The sequence below is a fragment of the Procambarus clarkii genome, chromosome 31 (genome assembly GCF_040958095.1).
Source record: "Procambarus clarkii isolate CNS0578487 chromosome 31, FALCON_Pclarkii_2.0, whole genome shotgun sequence".
Taxonomy (NCBI): Eukaryota; Metazoa; Arthropoda; class Malacostraca; order Decapoda; family Cambaridae; genus Procambarus; species Procambarus clarkii.
The window spans coordinates 21,464,290-21,486,272 of NC_091180.1; the positions used below are offsets into that span (position 1 = coordinate 21,464,290).

Sequence of the window (21,983 nt, forward strand, 5' to 3'; positions counted from 1 at the left end):
CATGTGAGATAAGAGATTTTTTTTAACCTGAAGGACAGGTTAAAAAAAAACAAAAATATAATTAGACAGTGATAATTTCCATTCTTTGGTGGTCAGGTATAAGGAAAACATGATGAGGATGTCAGCGGGGATGAGGGACCAGCCGACGTCACCCAAGGACCGGGCGGTGTTCTGGACGGAGTACGTCATCCGCCACCGTGGGGCGCCCCAGCTGAGGTCCCCGGCGGCACAGCTCTCCTGGGTGGAGTTCCTCATGCTCGACGTCCTGCTCCTCCTCCACCTGGCTCTCTTCCTTCTCGTCTTCGTCTTACGGCGGATCTTCAGGGTTGTGGCTGCTAAAATCTTCGGTAAAGACAGCGCCAAGATAAAGAAGGAATAGGACTGCGTTGGTCGAGTCCTTTAAGTGATCTTTAATTAATACCTTGGTAATGAAGGCAACAAATATTATGAACCAGGAATTATAATTTTAGTTTGCATAGCCAGCACCTTCTGGATGACCATCGCTGCTGCCTAATGCCAATTTAAATAAAGGTAGCGGGTTGCTTGAATACTTTTAGTGTCCAAAGTATATCAGGGTCTTACGTTACGCTTGAGCAAGTTAATATTTATTCAATATGATTTTATTGATAATATTTATTTGTTAATACAATTGATTAAATTGATCTTGCTCTATCCTGGAGTAAATAAAAGGTTGACAGCTTAGCTGTTCCAGTGACAAATTTATTATGGCTCAGGCGTCCACTGGGACAATGTACTCACCTAGTTGTACTCATTTAGTTGTGCTTGAGGGGGTTGAGGTTTAGCGCTTTGGTCCCGCCTCTCAATCGTCAATCACCTGGTATTCAGATTCTTGAGCCTACCGGGCTCTATTAAATCTACATTTGAAAGTGTGTATGGAGTCAGCCTCCACCCCTTCACTGCTTAATGCATTCCATTTGTTAATGGTGGACACGTGGGTGAAGGTGTCTCGCTGTGGTGCCACTGCTAGAGTGTCGTATCTTCTTATCAGGAGCACACTTATGCCTGTCAACAAGATATAATATAATCACAATATAATAAAATGTGGCAAATTTAAAGCAAGCATTTTATAGAAATTTATGCTGAACTCTTACTATTTTTTTAGATCGTCTATAACATATCCGGAACAACTATATAGCAATCTAATGACCACTAAGTACTAGGAGCCAGAAAATGCTACTTCCCAGGAGTCGACGGATCAGTTTATGCAGTAAGACACGATGATCACTCGCGAGGAGATGATAACTCATGATGACCAGCCGCTATGTCAGCTTGGTCTCTGGGCAAGATGGCTTCTCTCTCTTCCACAACGCATTTATTAACACTTGATTACTTAGTCTTCTAGGATATGATTATTAATAATTTTAAGATTAATATTTATTTACTGATTAGTATTTAAGCTATGTGTAATAATTATGTAATAAGAAGAATTAGTTTGAATAATTCACTTCCAAACTTCCCTGCATATGTGGCGTATATGTCACAGGGATTTATCTACACAGGATAATTAGAAGAATTACTCATTATTCTTCCATTTTAAAGTTATAATTAAAGTAATACAATGATGGAAGATGCATCTTCCTAGTGCAAATACAATTTAAATTATATGTGTAATATTATATGTGTATATGTGAGGGTGCTCCTCCTGCACCACCACACCCCAGCAGTCATCTACAGCAACTACCCACCGTTAAATTGTGAAATTAAATTATTGATTATAGAATGCTCTTTCATTCATAGCTGTCACGTAAACGCTGCGGTCTGGGCCAATTATCCCAAAGTAGTATATATGTTTCTACACATTGTGTGTGTTGTGGGGGCGATCAGCTACCAGATAATGCCGTGTCGGGTCGCTTAAACAAAACCGTTCCGAGGAAAGAAATATCGGTATGAGACGCAGTTGGATTAGATTTGATTAAAGGGCAATAATCGTTGCACCTTAAACAAATCCTTACAATTCAGGCTGGGCTGAACAGCGCAAAGCAAACCTACGTTTTTAGACAGACTGAAAACATTTTAGCTTACAATTTGAGTTGTGATATATATTGGTATAACAAAGTGCACTACTGTACTACTGTAACAGTGCAGTAGTAATGACAACAGTAGTAGTAATAACAATTGTAGTAATGACTACAGTAGTAATGATTACAGCAGCAGTATTGACCTCAATAGTAGAATTGACTACAATATTATCATCAGTATTAATAGCAACTGAAATTTAGATAAATAACAAACTAATTTTACCATGAAATTAAGTAAATTTGCACAGCCTCAGTATTTTACATAAACAGATTCTGGGGTAATGCTGGAAAAAATTACTCTGAACCCAGCTCACATAACAGATTTTATTTCAACAGAATTAAAAATACTTATCAACAATCCATATCCTTGTGACAGTAATTCCATAATAAGTCCCAGTATCCAGCAAGAGATATCCCTTGCTTACACTTTTTTAATATAAAATATAGGCATTGATCAGGTTTGATGAGATCTGTGGTGGCAAATAAAACAAGAGAGCAGCACAAGAGAGCAGCCTATCCCCCATAAACAAAAGCCAATGTTCATTAATCCACCTCAGTACTGCATCAAAGCCTAAACCTCTACCATAAACTCTGCCCATGTTCGCAATACTTTATATCTGTAAGAGGGAATGTCTGTTCAATTTCAGATGCTTGGGGATAGCCTCACCCAACTTTGCAGGGGGGAATGGTCTGGGATACGGTATGGATATAGGCTGGTCGGGGTAGGCCAAAGTTATATGCTTTGAGAAATATTAGCAATTATAGACAAACAACAATGCAAATTTTATGACTTCAAGTATCAATCATATGGTAGGATTCCTGTAGAGGTTTTAGTGATACTTATTATAAATTTTCGGAGACCCCGTGCAGTCTCTGCAGTTTCGGAGACCCCGGATGACAGGCGCGCGAGAGAGAGAGAGAGAGAGAGAGAGAGAGAGAGAGAGAGAGAGAGAGAGAGAGAGAGAGAGAGAGAGAGAGAGAGAGAGAGAGAGAGAGAGAGAGAGAGAGAGAGAGAGAGAGAGAGAGAGAGAGAGAGAGAGAGAGAGAGAGAGAGAGAGAGAGAGAGATAGATAGATAGATAGATAGATAGATAGATAGATAGATAGATAGATAGATAGATAGATAGATAGATAGATAGATAGATAGATAGATATTCTAACAGGGCACATTATCGTACCCCTTCTATTATGATATAACAATAATACTCTAAATCTGAAAAACACGGGTTTAAAATACAGAGTATGAATATATTGACAAGTGTGTCTCTGGGTGTTGGTGGCCGCCGGGACGAGTCAAGACCACAGACAGTTGTTGACCTCTGGTCAAGGTCGCTACTACGACCGGCCAACACTCGCGGCTCCATTACCATAACATGTGTGAGTTTAACAGACAACTATCGTTTCTGTTGTTGTTTGGCAGGTGTTAACGGGAATAAATGAAGAATTTCACTTCTTTTAGTAAATGCATAATATATATAGTCGTAAAATAGTGTTTGTTTTGTGAACAATTGTAGTAAATTTTATTGCCAAAATAATGTTTGGCATCTGTTGACGAGAGCAAGCGAGCCAGAGATAGGCAGTTGTCAGTACTGTAGTGTGGTTGGTGCTTGACGCATGTGTGTAGGTCACCCACATATCCTCACAGCCCGCGACAGTTGAGAGGCGGGCCGAAAGACCAGAGCTCAACCCCCGCAAGCACAACTAGGTAAATACAACTAGGTGAATACAGCCTGGGTGTTGGACACCCACATAACTTCACAGCCAGTGACAAGCCGGTCTTCAGTTATTCAGCACATTCAGGAGGTGAGTAAACCAAGTCGTAGAGTGTGACCGCCTCGCTTCTTGCAGGGTTGGCGTTAGAGCCTCGCTGCTCTGAGTGGTTGGGCACTGTTCATTCACTCCCTCCTCGTATCCCAGCTATTATTCTCTAATGAGATCCCAGCTCTTATTCTCTACTGATATACCAGCTCTTATCCTGTTCACATATTTACTTGAGGGCCACCACCTTTCTAATTGCCTCGACGGGGACAGGAAGCCGGCGTTATATCAGAGGTCCACCATTGTTCTTGATGACTTTTTCCAGCTGGATTTTAAACTGCAACAATGTCTTGGCATTTGTTGCTTCATCGGGTAAGTGTTTCTGTGAGCTTATTTATTTATCTATCTATCTATCAGATAAAATATCAGCTTATCTGTCAGTCTGTCCAATGCTGGAAACCAGACACTTAGGGCTAACTTCAGAACCCCTTCCCCCACCTCGCACTGTCCCCTCGCTTTGTCCCCCTTCACTCTGTCTGCCCCTCTGTCCATCACCCCTTCACTCTGTCCCAACTTCATTCTTTTCACAATCCTTTCTCACCTCATCTCTGTTTGCTCCCCCCACAAGCCATGTCTACTCCCTGATCCTGTATCAAATTTTAAATTTAAATTTTGCCCCGAGGGGCGAGTTTATTGGGCAGCGCCACTCATCTTGTGAGTGGACACACCGCCATAGCAGCATGTACAACACTCCCCAATAGGAAGAAAACCCGCTGGGTTGTTCATCCTGTCACTTGTACCCAGACACAGCTGGGACTTGCTTAACTGTCTCAAGTGAACAGCTCCTCAAACAAGAAGATTAACATCTATCAACCCTTAAAAGCTTACGTTATCTTGCGGGTGCAAAATGGGGAAATCTTTTAAGAACAGTATCAATATTTGACAAATAGTGTTTTCCTAACTCAAACAATGTGGGGTTTATTATTCTACACATATTTCTAATGTCTCTCAGGTGTTCACATTCACGTAGATAGTGATCAAGGCGGTGTCCATCACTCTCACCACAGATTTTGCAACTTCGCTGATCAACTCACACTAATTTCATTACCCCCAACCCTACTTCTCCCTAACTCTGCATCTCCACAACCCTGCCTCCCACCAACTCTGCCTTCTACCCACTCTGCCTCCCGCCAACTCTATTAATGGTTGTTTAGTTGTAGCTCTCTTGTAGTGGGGAAGGGTGCAGAACAAATAGCTAGGTCCTTTTCTTCTTTATTAAACAAAATATATTATTTACTGGGCCATGAACTAGCTATCAAGTGTGCTATCAATATTTATCAATCTCTACTCAAATGTGTATATTGCTGCTAACGGCATAGTTTTTTTTATATATTTCATATTATATTCAATAACTGTCATATTTCAACTCTACAGATGAAGTTGGCGCCGTTGTGTGTGTTGGTGGCGGCTGTGGCGGGGGTCGCCGCGGGGGAGTTGGCGCCCCCTGAGAGAGCCTACAAGATCCTCATGCTCCTCCCCGTCTCCTCCAGGAGCCACAGGAACGTCTTCATGCCTCTCGCTGAGGCTCTGGCCGACCGTGGACACGAGGTAAGACCTTATTCAATTTTATTGAAGCATAAAAATAAGAAATTTCATCAACAATAGTTATGATCTTTTAATTATACTTTTTTTGATTGTTGAAGCAACAGTAAATAGAGGATCGACCTCTAATGTATAATAATAGTTGATGGTGAAAATATGTGTTAGTCATACAATAAATGACAATGACATCCAGTTTCATTATTCCAACAATTGAATTTAGTCCGAACTGTTGTCACAGCCTTGGCCAATTAACTTACGCCTTACCATAACATCCAGCACAACATCCTCTTTCTAGATTGTGATGTTGACCAACCATCCGAAATCGTCCAATCACCCCAACATCCATGAAGTCACTCACGGTGTTTCACACTTTAAAGAAGACAAAGTAAACATGTTTGATTACATGAACAGCCTGACAGGATGCTTTCAGATGCTTGCGGACATGCTGCCAGCAATTGCTAGAGATTTGTACAAAGACACTCTGGTCAAGGAGCTTTATGAGAGGAGGAAGTCGTTTGATCTTTTTATAGTAGATCATGCGTTGAATGAGGTGAGAGCTTCTCATTTATCTTGTGAGTAAGGAAGAGAGCCATTCATTCGAGATGATATTAAAGAAAACGTTATTCTTCTGTATCTTTGTGAGTATTAATTGTGTTCTGTTTGTGATCGCAGTTTTTATATAGTAAAATTTTTACTATATAAAAACTGCGATTTTCATCATAGTCCTGGATATGTCCAGAGCTGTTATTGGAGTATTGGCCAAACCTTCCTTCTCTAGGTTTCCAGCATACAGCTTTCCTATTTCTTTGAGTGATATTATATTAACATTTACAACGTTCCAATTACCCTAAGAAAATTCCAGCTGCTTCTTGGGCAAGTAATTAAGTGCTGCTGGAGAAAACCTGTTAAAGCATGATCTTAACTTGTCGGTGTATATGTATCATTTGTGGATAACCCTTAATAAATTAGAATAAAATTAGATTAAATTTACATGCACTGAAAAATGTAAAATAAACAGAAAAAGGGGGCTCAGTTAAGGTCTGATGTCCAGGCTGTCTTTGAGCCAAGCTTCTCTGTACCTGGATGGGGTTCTGGGAGTTCTTCTACTCCCAAGCATGGCCCAGGGCCAAGCTTGACTTGTGAGAGCTTGGTCCAATAGGCTGTTGCTTAGAGCGGGCCACAGGCCCACATATCCACTACAGCCCAGTTGGTTCACCAGTTCTTGAAGAAATCTATCCATCTTTTCTTGAAGACATCCACTTTCTTGAAGACATCCAGGCCCCAGACTTTTAGAACGACTGCTGCATGGATGACGACACGACCTCTCTTACCCAGGCTCATGGGGTGGGCGACCAGGCCCCTGAGTCGGACTGTGCTGGAAGACTGGGCTCTGTTCCAGCACAGTGTAACTTTCAATGTAGCCCTCGCTACATTGGGCCCAGACTGGACTACTGGAGTAGATGGTACACCAGTGAGTAGATGGTACACCAGTGAGTAGATGGTACACCAGTGAGCAGCTGGCGGCGTGCATCAGACAGCTTCAGCCTCAGAGAGCAGCCATGTCGCCTGATTCAGATTATTTTTTTATCTAATCTAGACGATTATTTTGCGTTAAGAGTTTATTTATATGATCAAGCTAATAGTGACTTTAAGATGAGATTATTATTCTGATAAGGTTATATATTCCTTAGTAAAGGAGATGTGATGTCAATGAGTTGACGTCACTTTGCTGATTCAACAGATTGTAGTGGGTGCATGCCTGTAGCTGCCTTGTAGAAAACTAAATATAGTTTTCAAGAGACCATATGGGTTGACTATTTATAGCCCAACTGGCCACACGTCGTCCTTTGTCCGTGTGGTGTACTACATTAAGATATATGATATTTCATTTATGTATCCATTTATATACAGGATACAACCCGGCTCCTGTGCCAGGAGTTTTGCCCTGAGAGGTTGGGGATTTTGGGACTTAAACCTCCAAAAGAGAGCTCTGGTTATTGCACCGGACCGTTATTTGCATACAGGCGGATAGCGTCCCCAACCACTCTTTGATGGAACAAACAACTGACCTCGGCAGCCACACTCCAGATACCGTTGGTCAACCAGCAATGGACACTGGAGTGCTTGTAATTTACCTAGATCACCCTGTTCGCCTCTTGATCTTGGAGAGGGGTTCAGCATCACATATTTAGGGATGCGGCTCCAACACTGGCCTTTGTTGTCTTGTGCACACACACCCTACTCGAGCCGCCGTGACTCCCCCACTCTCTCCTTATTTGGAATGATCTAAATCCCCTTTTCGTGAATTAGTATCTTCTGCAACCCTGTCCGCAGCTGTGACCTTCTCTCTCTCTCCCGCTTTCTGGAAAACTTCACCAGGATAAGAGCAAAAGCCAGCTAACAAATATATTTAATATACAAAGAAAACCTACATAATACATGACATATAAAATAGAACATTATCATACAACACTCTAAATTGCTACAACCCGGTAGCATTCCAATATCATATCCTGGCTTCACCAACTGTCCATGTCAAGTGGCTGCTCAACTCTTGGCTTACCACTTACTACTTCCTCACTAAATGGGGCTGAAATCCTATCATAACAATACTATACCCTTAGCCCTAAAAGTATACGAAACTCAGCTTGGGGCTGAAACACTAGAAACATCTACATAAGTATCACCAACAAATGAAGAACTCAATCTCTCCCTTACACTGCGTCTTACATGCCAATAAGCATTCAAATACGCCCCTTATACAATCATGTTTGTCCACCATGAACCCTCTGTTCTGCTAGAGGCTCACCACCAATACATATCTCGAGGTCCTCCAAAATATCAGGAAAGGCACTTCTGCAGTTCTCCCAATCTGCTGCATAACGAAGTCCTAAACCGCCATCAGTGACGCTTCACCATTGATTCCACAGACACGTGTATCTCCTTTACACTGCTTGAAATCAACTCTTCACTATGGAGTTCTGCTCTACCACAGAGTTCAGCATACACTTCTTCTCCAGCCTCGAAGTTCCTCCATTAACTTCTTCTCTAACCTTAAGATTTCTCCACAAATTCCTTCCAAAACAAACCACGGAAATCTCTGTCGTGAGGACGCTCATTCACTGGAGCTCAAACATGGCGCTCACATAAGCCACCCACAAAAATACTTCAGCACTGCCTCACAAGGCTTCCTGCAGTCTACGACTTGAGTTCACAACGTCGCCTGGCAGGCTCCACAACAGAAATGCCTGCTTACTTCCTTCCTCATGAAGGCACAACAACTAGAGTTTCACCAATGTGCGACCAACACTCACTTGCAGGTCTCCTCTAATTTACCAAAATCACAGAGACATGGTGTACTATGTCCCCAACAGCCTTCTCACACTTGCAGACAAGTAGTCTTCACTCCACCACTAACACAGGGTACGAAGTACAACCACCTCTGATGACAGTTGCGACTCTAGTGAAGTCACGACCTCTGGCTAGCATCACTTCGTCTCCGAAGTATTGACATATTTCATGTCACTTATTACCAACACCTATCCTCTCCTAGTATCCTGAGAGTACTCACTGATGTTTACTCAATTATTTAATATATACATCTTTCCTCTGACCTCTCAATCAGGTCTAGAAGGCAGAATAACTCTCGCTGGGGTAGACTTGTTCCACCCAGGCGACATGGGGTCATAACACAAGTCCACTACGGGCTCAAAATAACCCGTGCTACTAGAATCTAGAACAACAACATTTATATGTCATTCTGTATTGGATTTTTCCACATCGTTATGTTAGACTCTTTTACCTGGAGCTTCGGGTCAGTTTAAGCCACAAATTTACTGTGGACGATGTTTTTAATTGATGCAGGTTCATAATATCGCAGCTATGTATCCAGGTAAAGGTATGCCATAAGCTTACTATGTCTGCAGATGATGTACCCGTTCGTGCACGAGGCTCCCTTCATTACGCTCACCACTCCAGGGTTTGACTACCGGCAAAGTGCCGTACTGGGCAACGTCTTCCACCAGGCTACGTTCCCAACCACATGACTGATTATCCCAGCCCTTACTCCTTCTGGCATCGCCTCCGCAACACCATTACTCATATTGGAATTGCGATTTACTGGCGGCTTTGGGTTAACATACCCAGGGTGCAGAAGGAGGTAAGTTTAATTCATCTGTAAGTACTGCAGTGTGAACTATACAAAAACTGAGGAATGATCTAAATTATATTTTTTTTAAGATGCTATTGATTATGGGTTAATGGACAACACCTTAAGTAGTGCAGAGAAAGTATTGGAGGGTTTACTGGAGTGTTTATATTTGACGTTCTCCACTTTTTGTGGAAGTATCTGATCTACTTGCAATTAAGGCCTGGTTCCTATTTCCTCAGATCTCTGCGCAGTTCCCGGAGCTGCCGCCGCTGTTGGACCTGGAGAGGAACATGAGTCTGGCGCTGATGAACACCCACTTTAGTATTGGTATACCACTGCCCCTCCTGCCTTCACAGGTGGAGGTGGGCGGCATGCACTGTCGACCCGCCAGACCTCTGCCCCAGGTGAGTTGTCCTGCCCTCACAGGTGGAGGTGGGCGGCATGCACTGTCGACCCGCCAGACCTCTGCCCCAGGTGAGTTGTTCTGTTCACATGCTGTAGGTCAGCTACAACACGTCCTTGACCTGTTCCAGTTGCACTTGAAAAGCAAAATTTATATAGATACACAGCTTGACTTTCCTAAGGTCTGGTCATGTTTAGCAAATTTACTTTCATACTCTTTCAGCATGTATAAAACATTCAACAATGGGAAAGATTATAACATCAAATCTAAGCTTTAGCAATGCCTGTGTTATTGTACCGCATGAAAGACTTCTTACTGTGAATTTAAGGAGATATCTTAAATTGGATAATACCATGGTTTAATTAACAGAAATAATGGTTCAGCACAATGGGGTCATTTCCGAATGGGAAAATATTGCAAGTGAAGTGATACAGATTATGTCCTTAGACCAATGCTGCTTGCCGTTTACTTAAATGACTTAGTTACAAGACTGAGCAGTAAGATAAGACAATTTACTGATGACACTGTAAATGGGTAAGAAATTAATTCCGGCAGAGATTCAAAATTTTTACAGGATGATTTGAATAGACCTAAAATGGCCAAAAATGGGGAAAATGCATGTAATGTTGACAAACGTTTTGATCCGAGCCTTGTAAATTATAATACAGTTAGTGGCTAAAATTTGAATTATGCTGAAAGATCCGAATGCGAAAAAAATCAGGAAATCGTGAGTTTAAGTAAAAATTCAATGTATAAATGTTTTAAAATAAGGCATGTAGGATGCTCTCTAGTCATGACTTCATATCATGAACTGTTGCAGATATAAATTGAAATATAAACCTGAAAGAAAAATTATAACAAGTGGGTGTATTAATAGACCACTAAATAACACAACACAAAACAGAACATGAATCATTGAATAAAATTAGATAAATGTTGATATATTAAAACCTGGGTAAATAATGGTTTAAAAATAGAATTGTTTCAGGTCAGGTTTATATTTCCTTGTACGATCTAATGCAAGTTAAATCGAACTTTAAAAAGGCAATAATTGCTATTTGGTTCAGTAAGTGAAAGCCTTATCAGAAGCACTACTCTGAAAAACATAGCACTGCCGTCGACAGATGGGCTGATCATAAACTGTTGCCTGACAGGAGGTGGAATCTTGGATACTAGGAGCAGGAACTGCCGGCGTCATCTACTTCAACTTGGGCTCCTTGGTAATCGGAACCCATTTGCCAGTGCAATACCGTAAGGTGTTAGTCGAGGCCTTCCGCAGGCTGCCACAGCGCGTCCTCTGGAAATTCGAGGGGGAGCTGGAGGACCTCCCTGAGAACGTGATGATCAGCAAGTGGCTCTCCCAGCAGGATATTCTTGGTGAGTATTAACTATGTCATCCCATGTGAATTACAGTACTTCAAATTTTACTTTAACTAAAGTGTATTTGTTTTCTCTTTTACTTGAATGTCAGCCACTTATATTTTCTGTACTGCCACGCAAACTTAGGCAGAAATATTAACCTTAGTGTAAGTTAATGCAGCACAAGAATAAGCGATGAGTATAATAGCGCAGGAGGCCCACAGGATAAAATAACACAAGTCAGCGATACCCTTAGTGGCATTGTGGATATTATTAAGGAATTACTGCCAGAGTGAAGGGAAGGGAACTATCAGCGGAACGCGCCCAGCCATTACGACTATATATCAATTGGAAGGGGTCAGAATAAGGATTTGGGATGGGACTTGGGGAAGGAATGGTGCCCAACCTCTTGGACGGTCGGGGACTGAAAGATAGAGATAGATAGAGATAGATTTAGATTGAGACTGAGATTGCGTGTTGACAAGCACTTACAATCCTGTCGAAGTCGTATTCTGCTACATAAGCTGTGTGTTGAAAGTGAGCCTAATGTAGGCGACTCCGTGAATCATGATGATGTACAGTTCACTGACTGCCAATTAACATAAATTCATGGGACAGGAGAAGGGTCAATGGTGGGGAGGACGAGGGGACGTGGGAGGGAATAATGGGTAGGACTGGGAGACAGGGGGAGGGTTGCTGTTGCTCATGCTGAGCCACAGCAACGTATGGCCGGGTACAGCTAGTACAAAATATTTTTGGTTATTCTTTTTATATATTTCAATGTAAATGTGCTAGAAGAGGCCAGGGGCCCAGCTGTATCCTACCATGTGGACCATCCCACACCTTGTGTACCATAACCCACTCTGTGTACCATAACCCACTCTGTGTACTGTAACCCACCCTGTGTACCGCAGGTCACGACAACGTGAAGGTGTTCATCACCCACTGTGGCCTCCTCAGCCTGCAGGAGGCCATCTACCACGCCACGCCTCTCCTCGCCCTCCCCATCTTCTCCGACCAGCCCAGGAACGCTATGGTTGTGAAGAAGAATGAACTGGGACACTTTCTTCTGTGGGAGGAGCTCACTGTGGACTTGGTCGTCGACTCCCTCACCGATATTATTAACAACCCGAAGTTAGTCATTGTTTGGTGATCTGTTTTATTTGCTGGAAACAAAAAAAGGGAACACTAAGGGATCTTGGTATATATATTAACTTTTTAGTCCAAATGCATAAAGTACTTCAATATTCTGTTATTACTTCCGTGGTTTAAAGTGTTTTTTTCTTGTCAGCTCACTATGTCAAGGAACCTCAATGAGTGATTCCTGGACATAGTGAGGGAGCTCTTGTGTGCTGCCCTACCTCACCCTCCTCGGGTTCACAACCGTTTCGAAGCCTTCAACTCTGACATCAGCAAGAGTCCCCTCTTCCTCCACCCCCCCCCTTCCCTTACAATCTAAGCCTATTGGTGATCCTGAGCGCCACCAGCCGGCGTTTCAACCCCACTACCAATTGTTTTCGTGTCGACTGCACTTCTTCGTTATTCTTTAGCCACTGTGGGTCCCTCTGACTCTAATGCTCAAGAAATTTTGCTAGATCCTGACTTATTGGTGAGGTCTTATACTCCTCATAATGATTTAAAATGCCTTTTCCTTGAACATTTTTCCTTTGTCACACTCATTGCTGTGGCCAAAGATGGGTCTAAGTCTGCCAATGGTGTTGGCTATTCCATTGTTTTCCCAATCAAACCTGTATGTTCCGCATATCCCTCCAGACTAAAAGCTGGATACTAGAGCTTTTTGGATTTTTTTTGTTCTTCGTTGTACACGTGTGCATGTAAATAGTCACACTGATATTATTTATTAGTTCTTTTTCACTTCTTTCGTGGTCAGGTATAAAGAAAACGTTATGAGGATGTCAACGGGGATGAGGGACCAGCCGACGTCGCCCAGGGACCGGGCGGTGTTCTGGACGGAGTACGTCATCCGCCACCGTGGGGCGCCCCAGCTGAGGTCCCCGGCGGCACAGCTCTCCTGGGTGGAGTTCCTCATGCTCGACGTCCTCCTCCTCCTCCACCTGGCTCTCTTCCTTCTCGTCTTCATCCTACGTCGCATCTTCCGGGTCATCGCTGCTAAAGCACTTGGTAGTGGCATTAACAAAATGAAGAAGGAATAGGAATGTTTTAATCTATTGGAATCTTTCATTACTGTAGGATCGAGGATAATCAGTAAAGTTGAATATTATATACTAAATGTTTGGATCGTTTTCGTGGCATAACTCAAATATTTCTAACTTTTTGATGGAGAAGTCACGAATATAAAGGACACACAATATATTTGTAAAAATCATTTTTCGCTAAAGATAATAACAATTTGGCGCTCAGTACTTCAAGCAGAATATTTGATAAAAAGCTTGAATGGGTACCGTTACCAGAGTCTATATATATGTCCGTGCCTTTCTCTCTCTATTTTATATTTTGTTTCTCTCTCTCTCTCTCTCTCGTATCCCTCTTACTGCTCATAGATATTGGATGATGTAAAGTATTTTTATGGAACATGATTCCCTCTTATTCAGTCCTTTTTAAAAACTAAATACAATATCCATGTTATGTTTTGCCTTTTCCCAATATAGATATTGGATGGTTGAAGTATTTTTTTTACACTAAAAAGACCTCCTATGGTGTAAAACTGAGAACGAAATGGTACTGTTATATGTTTTGACTAGCTAATGGTGTGTGAAAAATGACCTGTTTAATAAATGAATAAAATTATATAATGTTTACTTTCCCAAACTATTGTTGTGGTTCAGGAGAAATGTAGTCAGTCCAAGGGGTTAGGGAATTGACATAACTTATGTGGGAAAATCCTAGCAGTTTTTATTTTGTTTAATATTAAATATTTACTTTAATTTTCATTTTGTTACTTGAATATTATATTATTATTATTTGATTATTTCTTAGTTAAACTTCAATATTGAATTATTGTTCTTAGTTCTTAGTTACTGGACTGTATTCTGATTCTGCTGCTAGAACTTATCACACCCAGTTGGGGGGGGGGACAATTTGTAGCTTAAACCACTCTGAAATGGATCCTTCATAAACCACAAATTGTTTACCTAGTCTTTAATATATAAATTATAAATCATACCACATATGGTGGTCTAATCTGCTGTTATACTTAAAGTTAATTATATATACCACTCTATCTACAGTATTAAACACAAAAGGGCCTTATCTGATACTGTAGTTGTGGCCTGCTAAGGCCACAACTAATTGTAGCATTGTAGCAACTACAAGGTAATTGTAGCATCAGATTAGGGTGTGGCCCTGTGCCTCAGAGTGCCACGTAACGGCGACTATCTGGAGGCCTGCAAGGTTGGTGTACAACAGGGTAAATCACTGTTACATTGGGGGCCAACTGTTTGCTTCAGTAACTTCCCTGACAATTACCTGTTTGGGATGTTTAACATTAGTAATAGCACATTGACATATTAAGGTACAGGTATGACTTCTAATAAGAGGGATGTATAATGTAGAGTACGTACGTGTTAGGGATTTTAATCCCACATTATACCCACAGTATAACCGCCTAACCTATTTATGTTATAAATGACCAAATATACACAAAATACTTGATAAGACGGATACTGGTGTTCCTGTGGTTGTAGAGGTGCTGTTGTGGTTGTTGCTCGCTTGTTGACACGTAATCTGGGTGTCTATCGAATTATACCAGCTCGTATGGAAGGAGCCACCTCTACACCTCTGCACCTCTACACCTCTACACCTCTGCACCTCTACACCTCTACACCTCTGCACCTCTACAGAATGTTGTTTTGTTATGATTGTCAAGGCATACGTGACGACGCCCCTAGGGGAGCCGTCCTAAAATATTTGGTGGTTCTATGTATGATTAAGGAATAGGGAGTTAAGCTATATATTCTTGGTCTTGGAAATTATATTCAGTCCTAGTGAACACTTTTGTATTGAGTTTAAACACTAGACTGTTGTTTAAAAGGAGATGAGATATATAAATACACGTCTTGTTATATGATGTCACAGAATAACCCACTCTCTTTTTCTTTATGGTGGTAACTTATGTTAATATGTGTGTGTATGTCGGATTTCCGACACATGTGATGGATGCAAGGACAGGTGGCACACATATGCCCGGGAGCTCGTGCCCAATCGTAGACCCAATTTACGCTACTTTGGTGCACAATAAACTACTGGTCACATTATGAGTATGGGATGCACAATGAACAGCCGCTCACTAGATGAGTATTGGGTGCACAATAAACTGCCGCTCACAAGATGAGTATGGGGTGCACAATAAACTACCATTCACAGGATGAGTGTCCCGCCTTTATAAACAAAAAATAGCAAAATGTCAGTCACGCTGATAAGGGCTCTACAACATCTCAAGTTCATACACATATATTTATTGTTGTATAAGTCAATAGCTCAATTGTCAGAAATATTTACACATATTATTCCTAATGGAATTAATATATTGATAACATTGTCATTGGAGAAGTTAAGACACAGGAAACAAACACACTGTGTGGCACCTGTACACACGGGGTGGGCAACCACCCGGTCCCTCAGTGTAGCAAGGGTCGCGAGCTGGGTTGTACGTCATCTTCCATGTGTAGTGTGGCCTGGGAGTTTGTCTACACCTCATCTTCTCGGTGTTTTTACACTGAATCTTCATTAGGTAAGTGTTAAGGCTGGACAACTTCTGGAGGGCGAATTAAACCTATACAACAGCATACTGGCCAATAAACAACTTTATTTTAATCCAGAACATCGTCCAGAACTAAATTAAAATGTGTGCATATAGAAAACAATCTGTTACACCTCTCCGTGCATATATCCCTAACTGCCGAGACTTCCTCATGGAGCAGAGAGGATGAATATTAGGTAGAAAGTCTTAACTGCCCACGGTAGCTAGTATATTTCATGGCGGCGTCGTCTGTATTTAGCCTTCGCCAGAGTTATACTCGGAATATTGTTTAGATTTGTAATAACTCTTTAAGTTGCCATTTCAGAGCGCATAACACTGTTGTTACTTAATATATTCAATAGTTATCAGTTTTATATCATCGATTTGACTGCTACAACATTTTTTTTACTCAATTGCCTGATAGTCAATTTTTAATTGGTGATTTTTTAATAAAAAGGACGGTTTATTAGGAAGTTTAAGGGTGATTATATAGCAAATGCAATAGGTTTATAACACTGAAAGGAAAATAAGTTTTGGTATATGTTGACTCAGAATATAGAAGGGTTGCTTGAATATTTATGTAAGGGCAGCCCGTCATCGTCAACGATGGCTCGTTAAACGCCACCTGCCCCCCCCCCCCTGTTTATGAATGAAACAACTTTCTCAGACCAAGTCCATATATCCACCACAGCTCGGATGGTTCGGCACTAATTGAAGAAAATTATCTAGTTTTCTCTTGAAAATGTCCACGGTTATTCCGGCAATATTTTTTATACTCGCTGGGAGGATGTTGAACAACCGCAGACCTCTGATGTTTATACAGTGTTCTCTGAATGTGCCTATGGCACTTCTGCTCTTCACTGGTTCTTAATTCTGCATTTCTTCCATATCGTTCACTCCAGTAAGTTATTTTACTGTGTAGACTGGGGACCCATAAATTGACAGCTTTAGTCGTTATGACTTGAGTTTGGCGTACTGTTTTCTATGTGCATTTTCCTTAATATCTCGACAGAATTTTACTGTTGAACATTTTGTTACTTTAATAAAGAAAACAAATTTTCGTCTAGTGTTACCATAAAGTATTCTTGAAACCAATAATCTCATTTAAAATACTAACCCGCATATTAATACAATGTTTATTCACAGAACATTACAAAAAACATTCTTTGCTGGTAGGACAGAAAATAATTAAGACTTCAAATTAATATATTGTGAATGGTAAATATTAATATTTTTATTATAACCAAATTGTGTCCACAGATGGAGTTGGCGCCGTTGTGTGTGTTGGTGGCGGCTGTGGCAGGGGTCGCCGCGGGGGAGTTGGCGCCCCCTGAGAGAGCCTACAAGATCCTCATGCTCCTCCCCGTCTCTACCAAGAGCCACAGGAACCTCTTCATGTCCCTGGCCGAGGCTCTGACTGACCGTGGACACGAGGCAAGACTTTGGCTGTATATATATCTAAATATATCGACCAATAAATCATAATTTTTCTGGGAACTCTATTGAATCTTTAAGTTTGTGTAGACGAATATGACACACAGGACCTATGGTAATAAAGGAGGAGGAGAGTGGGAAGCCCATCAGGGGCTGCAGGGACGTGTATAGTCCTTCTCAGATGGTGTGTGGTCAGTCGCTGCTTCAGGCTTCTCAAGGTCCCCCCCCCCCCCCGTTACCCCTACCACATCTGTATCTATGTAATTTACGTATGTAGGTTAGCTTAGCATTTTAAAAGCACTATACAATCACCTGTGGTGGATTGTTCAATAAATCCCTGAACTATATGTTTAACAAATCTCTCACCCTGTCATCATGGAGAACAGAAGAAACTGTATATACGCTGGTTAACATTGTAAATCTGTGGCCACGTCTGTGGTAGAAAATAATAAACAAAAATAAAAAACCTCCTTCCGTCTACAGGTAGTGATGCTGACTAACCATCCCAAGTCGTCGGACAACCCCAGCATCCACGAGGTCTCTCACGGTCTCCCATATGTCAAGGAGGACAATATGAATGTGTTCGACTTCAGGGGGGGTACGTTGAGCATCTTCCGGTCCATGGAGACGTATCTGCTAGCCTTTGCCAAGGACTTGTACAAGGTTCCCGTGGTGAAGGAGCTCTACGAGAAGAGGAAGGAGTTTGATCTTATCGTAGTGGATCAGGTAGTAAACGAGGTAAGTGCTTAAGTAACCTTACTTGACCTATTATCTCGCATTATGCGAGAGGATTCACGTGTAGGTTATACCTAGATATCCAGTGCATTGTGTGAAATATATATACTTGGAAAAGACCAATACTATTCCGTACGTCGCTTAGGAAATGTTCACGATCACTTGCGATGGTGTACGCCTCTCTGTGGACCAACGCTTCTGACTGTGTTGTCAAAAGCGCCAAGCAATTACGACTATATAGCACTTGGAAGGGATAGAAATGGGACGGGTTGGAAGGAATGGTGCACAACCACTTGGACGGTTGGGGATTGAACGCGGACCTGCAGGAAGAGAGACCGTAGCTCTACCATCCAACCCAGGTGGTTGCTCAAATCGCTCACATGGCGAGTGATTTGTCCTAGGTTCATATTCTGGGGGGAAGGATTGTCTAGGTGCCAATACCTAAACAAACTGTACGCTTCTGTTTACCCAGCAGTGATTGGGTACCTAATTGTTAAGATTGGTGGGTCGTGTTCCAGGGAAAAGTAGTGGGTAAGGCTTACCATCACCTATGGGATGGAAAAGCGCTCAGCTTGCTAACAGGACTCGGCAGTTCCTGTAATCACATGTGTAAAAAAAATTAAAACTTTATTGTGGACAACACCGCTGCTTTTATCCATGCCCATCCCCTCGGGAAGTAGGCTCCACCAGGCAGCAGGCTCTACCAGGCAGCAGGCTCCACCAGGCAGCAGGCTGCACCTGGCAGCAGGCTCCACCAGGCAGCACGGGTGCTCGGCGTAGTATGGAGAAAAGCTTGGACACAGGCGAGATACCAGCAGCACTTAAATCAGCAGACATAACTCCACTCCACCAGGGAAGAAGCGAGCCATTGGCTAGAAACTCTAGACCGGTTGCACTAGAATCACACACAATTAGTTTCTCAAAGTATGTTTTGAAGTCAAATTTACAGTTTTATAGAGCAAACGAACTTCATAACTCGGGTCAATAAGGATTTAGAACACGACCTTCCTATCTCTCCCAATTACTTAACCAATATGCCCATGTTCCTAATATGCACAGCATAATAACAACCTAATGGAGCAAAAGATTATAAGAAATGCATAATACAGTGTACAGTCGAGAGACCGTTGTCACAGTCTGAGAACACACCGAAGATTCAGCATGTGATCTGGGTGGTAACTATTGTTTTAAAAGCTCGCTCTTCTCTCTCTTGATTGATTATACTCTACTTGTTTTAGTATTTGTTTTATTCAGGGTCATAGTATCATAGCTGCCTCTTTAAGTTTCTTGGCTCTCTCTCCCGCAGGTGGTGTATCCCTTCGTGCACGAGGTTCCCTTCATCTTCCTCTCCCCTCCAGGGATGGACCCACGCCAGAGCGCCGTCCTGGGCAACGTCCTCAACCCGGCCTACGTCCCCAACTTTGCATATTTCTCCAAGTCCAGGAGCTTCTGGCATCGCTTCCGCGACCTGATGCTTAACATAGGATTTGCTGTTTACTGGCGGATCTTGGTTGTCATTCCACTCGTCCAGAAAGAGGTGAGGTGTGGGGATTTAAATGGCAACTAACTCTGTGTTCAAGCAAGTGATAAACTGCAGACTAGGCATGAGGAAGAAGAGTTGAGTATCACAGATTGGGAAATTATTTTTTTTGTTAAATAATGTCTTATATTATTATGATGTTGTTGATGTTGGTCGTCCTTCCTTACGGACAACCCAACCCAAAACCCGGAGAGTGCTTATTTTGACCAGATCACCCTAGGCGATTCTGGCACATGGAGAGGGGTTCAACGTCACGTTTAGAGGCTGCGGCTCCAGTACTGACTTCGTTGTCACGTGCATACACCCCACTCGAGCCGCCTTGACTCCCCACTCTCACCTTATTTGGTATGACCTCAATCCCCTTTTCAAAAATATTACTCTGTATATACACACTCACTCTGTTTCTTTCTGGAAATCCTCAGTGGGACAAGGGCAAACATCTTGTAGTTATAAACATTTAATATACAGAGAACATATACACATTCACAAGATACAAAAATAACTCCAACACTTCTATGCTATTGCAATCAATCCCATCGGGACTCTATCAGCTGTTTATCTCGAGTGGTGGTCCAATTCCTGACTCGCCACTTACGCTATCAACCTCATTAGGTGGGTTAAATCTTTGAAGGTAAATATGGCACTGTCATATACAACGGCACTATCAGCCCTAGATCTCTCTCTCTCCAGGTGGGGAAGACGCACCTTCCTTAGTCTTGCACGCCAATGACACTCAAACGCTCTACCGACACTCCATAAGTAATTACTAAGAACCTCTTCTCTACAAGCAGAGGCTCTCCACCCTGAACACCTTCAGGTCTTCTTAGAATTGTCTACCAGGGTCTTCCTCAGCTCTAACGACTGCTACACCATGAAGTCTTTCTTAGCAATTGTGCTTCACCACTGGTTTCACAGAAGCACGTGAATCTTCCCTTCACTGCTCCTCTTCCCACACTTTGAGATCCACCTCACTATGGGGTTCTGCTCTTCCACAGGGTTCAATATCCACTCCTACGGCCTTGAAGTTCCACTCGTTAACTTCTCCTCTGGCCTCAAAGTACTCCCATCAACTTCTTCCTCAGGACAAACCTGCAACCCATCTACATGCCAATAAAAAATGTTCCTCTACAAACATATAGCTAACATAAAGTACACAATAATGTTTCACTTGACATCTCCCTGCTTTCTATATGCTGTGAGGTGACTCCCCCACGTTTGGGCTGGTCCATTTTCTGGCCTCCCTGGGAGCCCTTCGCTTCCCAGGCGGCCCTCGCACTCAGTCGCCCACCAGTGGTTGGAGTGGATGGATGTCGCTCCGCCCTCCAGGACGTTCCTCCATCTTTACTCTTATTTTGGCCTTCTGCCTCATCAAAACATGCCTAACGTACTCACAAACACTTACTATGATCGCTGGGCACACGATCAAATACAATCACTGTAAACTGATTGAAAAAGGTTTACCACAGAGTTAGATGTACCAGGACGCTTGCTGGCCTCAGTGTCAGACGTTGAAGACGTGCTCCTTATGCCACCAAATTGCTATTTAAACTTCTCTACAGGGCTTCTCCTCTTCCAGACAAGAGCACGATGTCGTTCCCCAGGCTTCATACAAGAATACCTGAATAATTCTCTTGATGGAGCACGTAATCAGAGAATCTTCCTCTGCTACCAAGAGCTTAAAAACACTGCATCATGCTTCCACGACGGTTGTTGCTCAAGTAAAGACCCCTGACATGAGCCTCATGCCTTCCTCACAAACTTTTGACATATGTCAAGTCGTTTATGTACACATTCATTCACTGCCCATGCTTTTAACTGTTTGACAAATCTAATCGAATGCTTACTATATACATTGACATGTCTGTGTCTTTGACCCTTTATTTAGGTCAGGTCTGGCAGAATAACTCTCAAGGTAGATTCGTTTCTCAGGCAGCCTGGGATCATAACAATATATAGAGAAAGTATATATGAAACTGCAAGTCAGCAAATAAATTGATATTCTATGATCACATAGCAGAAATGTGTGACGAGTGTTTTAAGGTCAATGAATTTCATATCAAAATTAAATGTCACTCCTTGCTACTACTGGATAAGGTTTGTACATTAACGTGTTGGGCAGTGTACTGTGTCTGACCTGCATGCATTGAAGGTCTGGTGTTATTCCTCAGATCTCTGCGCAGTTCCCGGAGCTGCCGCTGCTGTTGGACCTGGAGAGGAACATGAGTCTGGCGCTGATGAACACCC

At 42.3% G+C, this 21,983-nt stretch overlaps 1 protein-coding gene and 2 pseudogenes across 2 annotated transcripts in view; all 3 read left to right on the forward strand.

Annotated features, from left to right (window-relative positions):
* The window catches only part of LOC138370314 (UDP-glycosyltransferase UGT5-like), a 16,454-nt gene extending 14,713 nt beyond the window's left edge, over nt 1–1,741 (forward strand). For both annotated transcript variants that reach the window (XM_069334482.1, XM_069334484.1), the window contains one exon: nt 97–1,741. In XM_069334482.1, coding sequence (XP_069190583.1) covers nt 97–379 — 283 coding nt within the window. In that variant the 3' untranslated portion in view covers nt 380–1,741. The remainder of the gene's footprint in view (nt 1–96) is intronic.
* Nucleotides 1–14,084, forward strand: part of LOC138370313 (UDP-glycosyltransferase UGT5-like) — a 23,477-nt pseudogene extending 9,393 nt beyond the window's left edge.
* A 1,777-nt stretch (nt 14,085–15,861) lies between these two features.
* Nucleotides 15,862–21,983, forward strand: part of LOC138370316 (UDP-glycosyltransferase UGT5-like) — a 12,322-nt pseudogene continuing 6,200 nt past the window's right edge.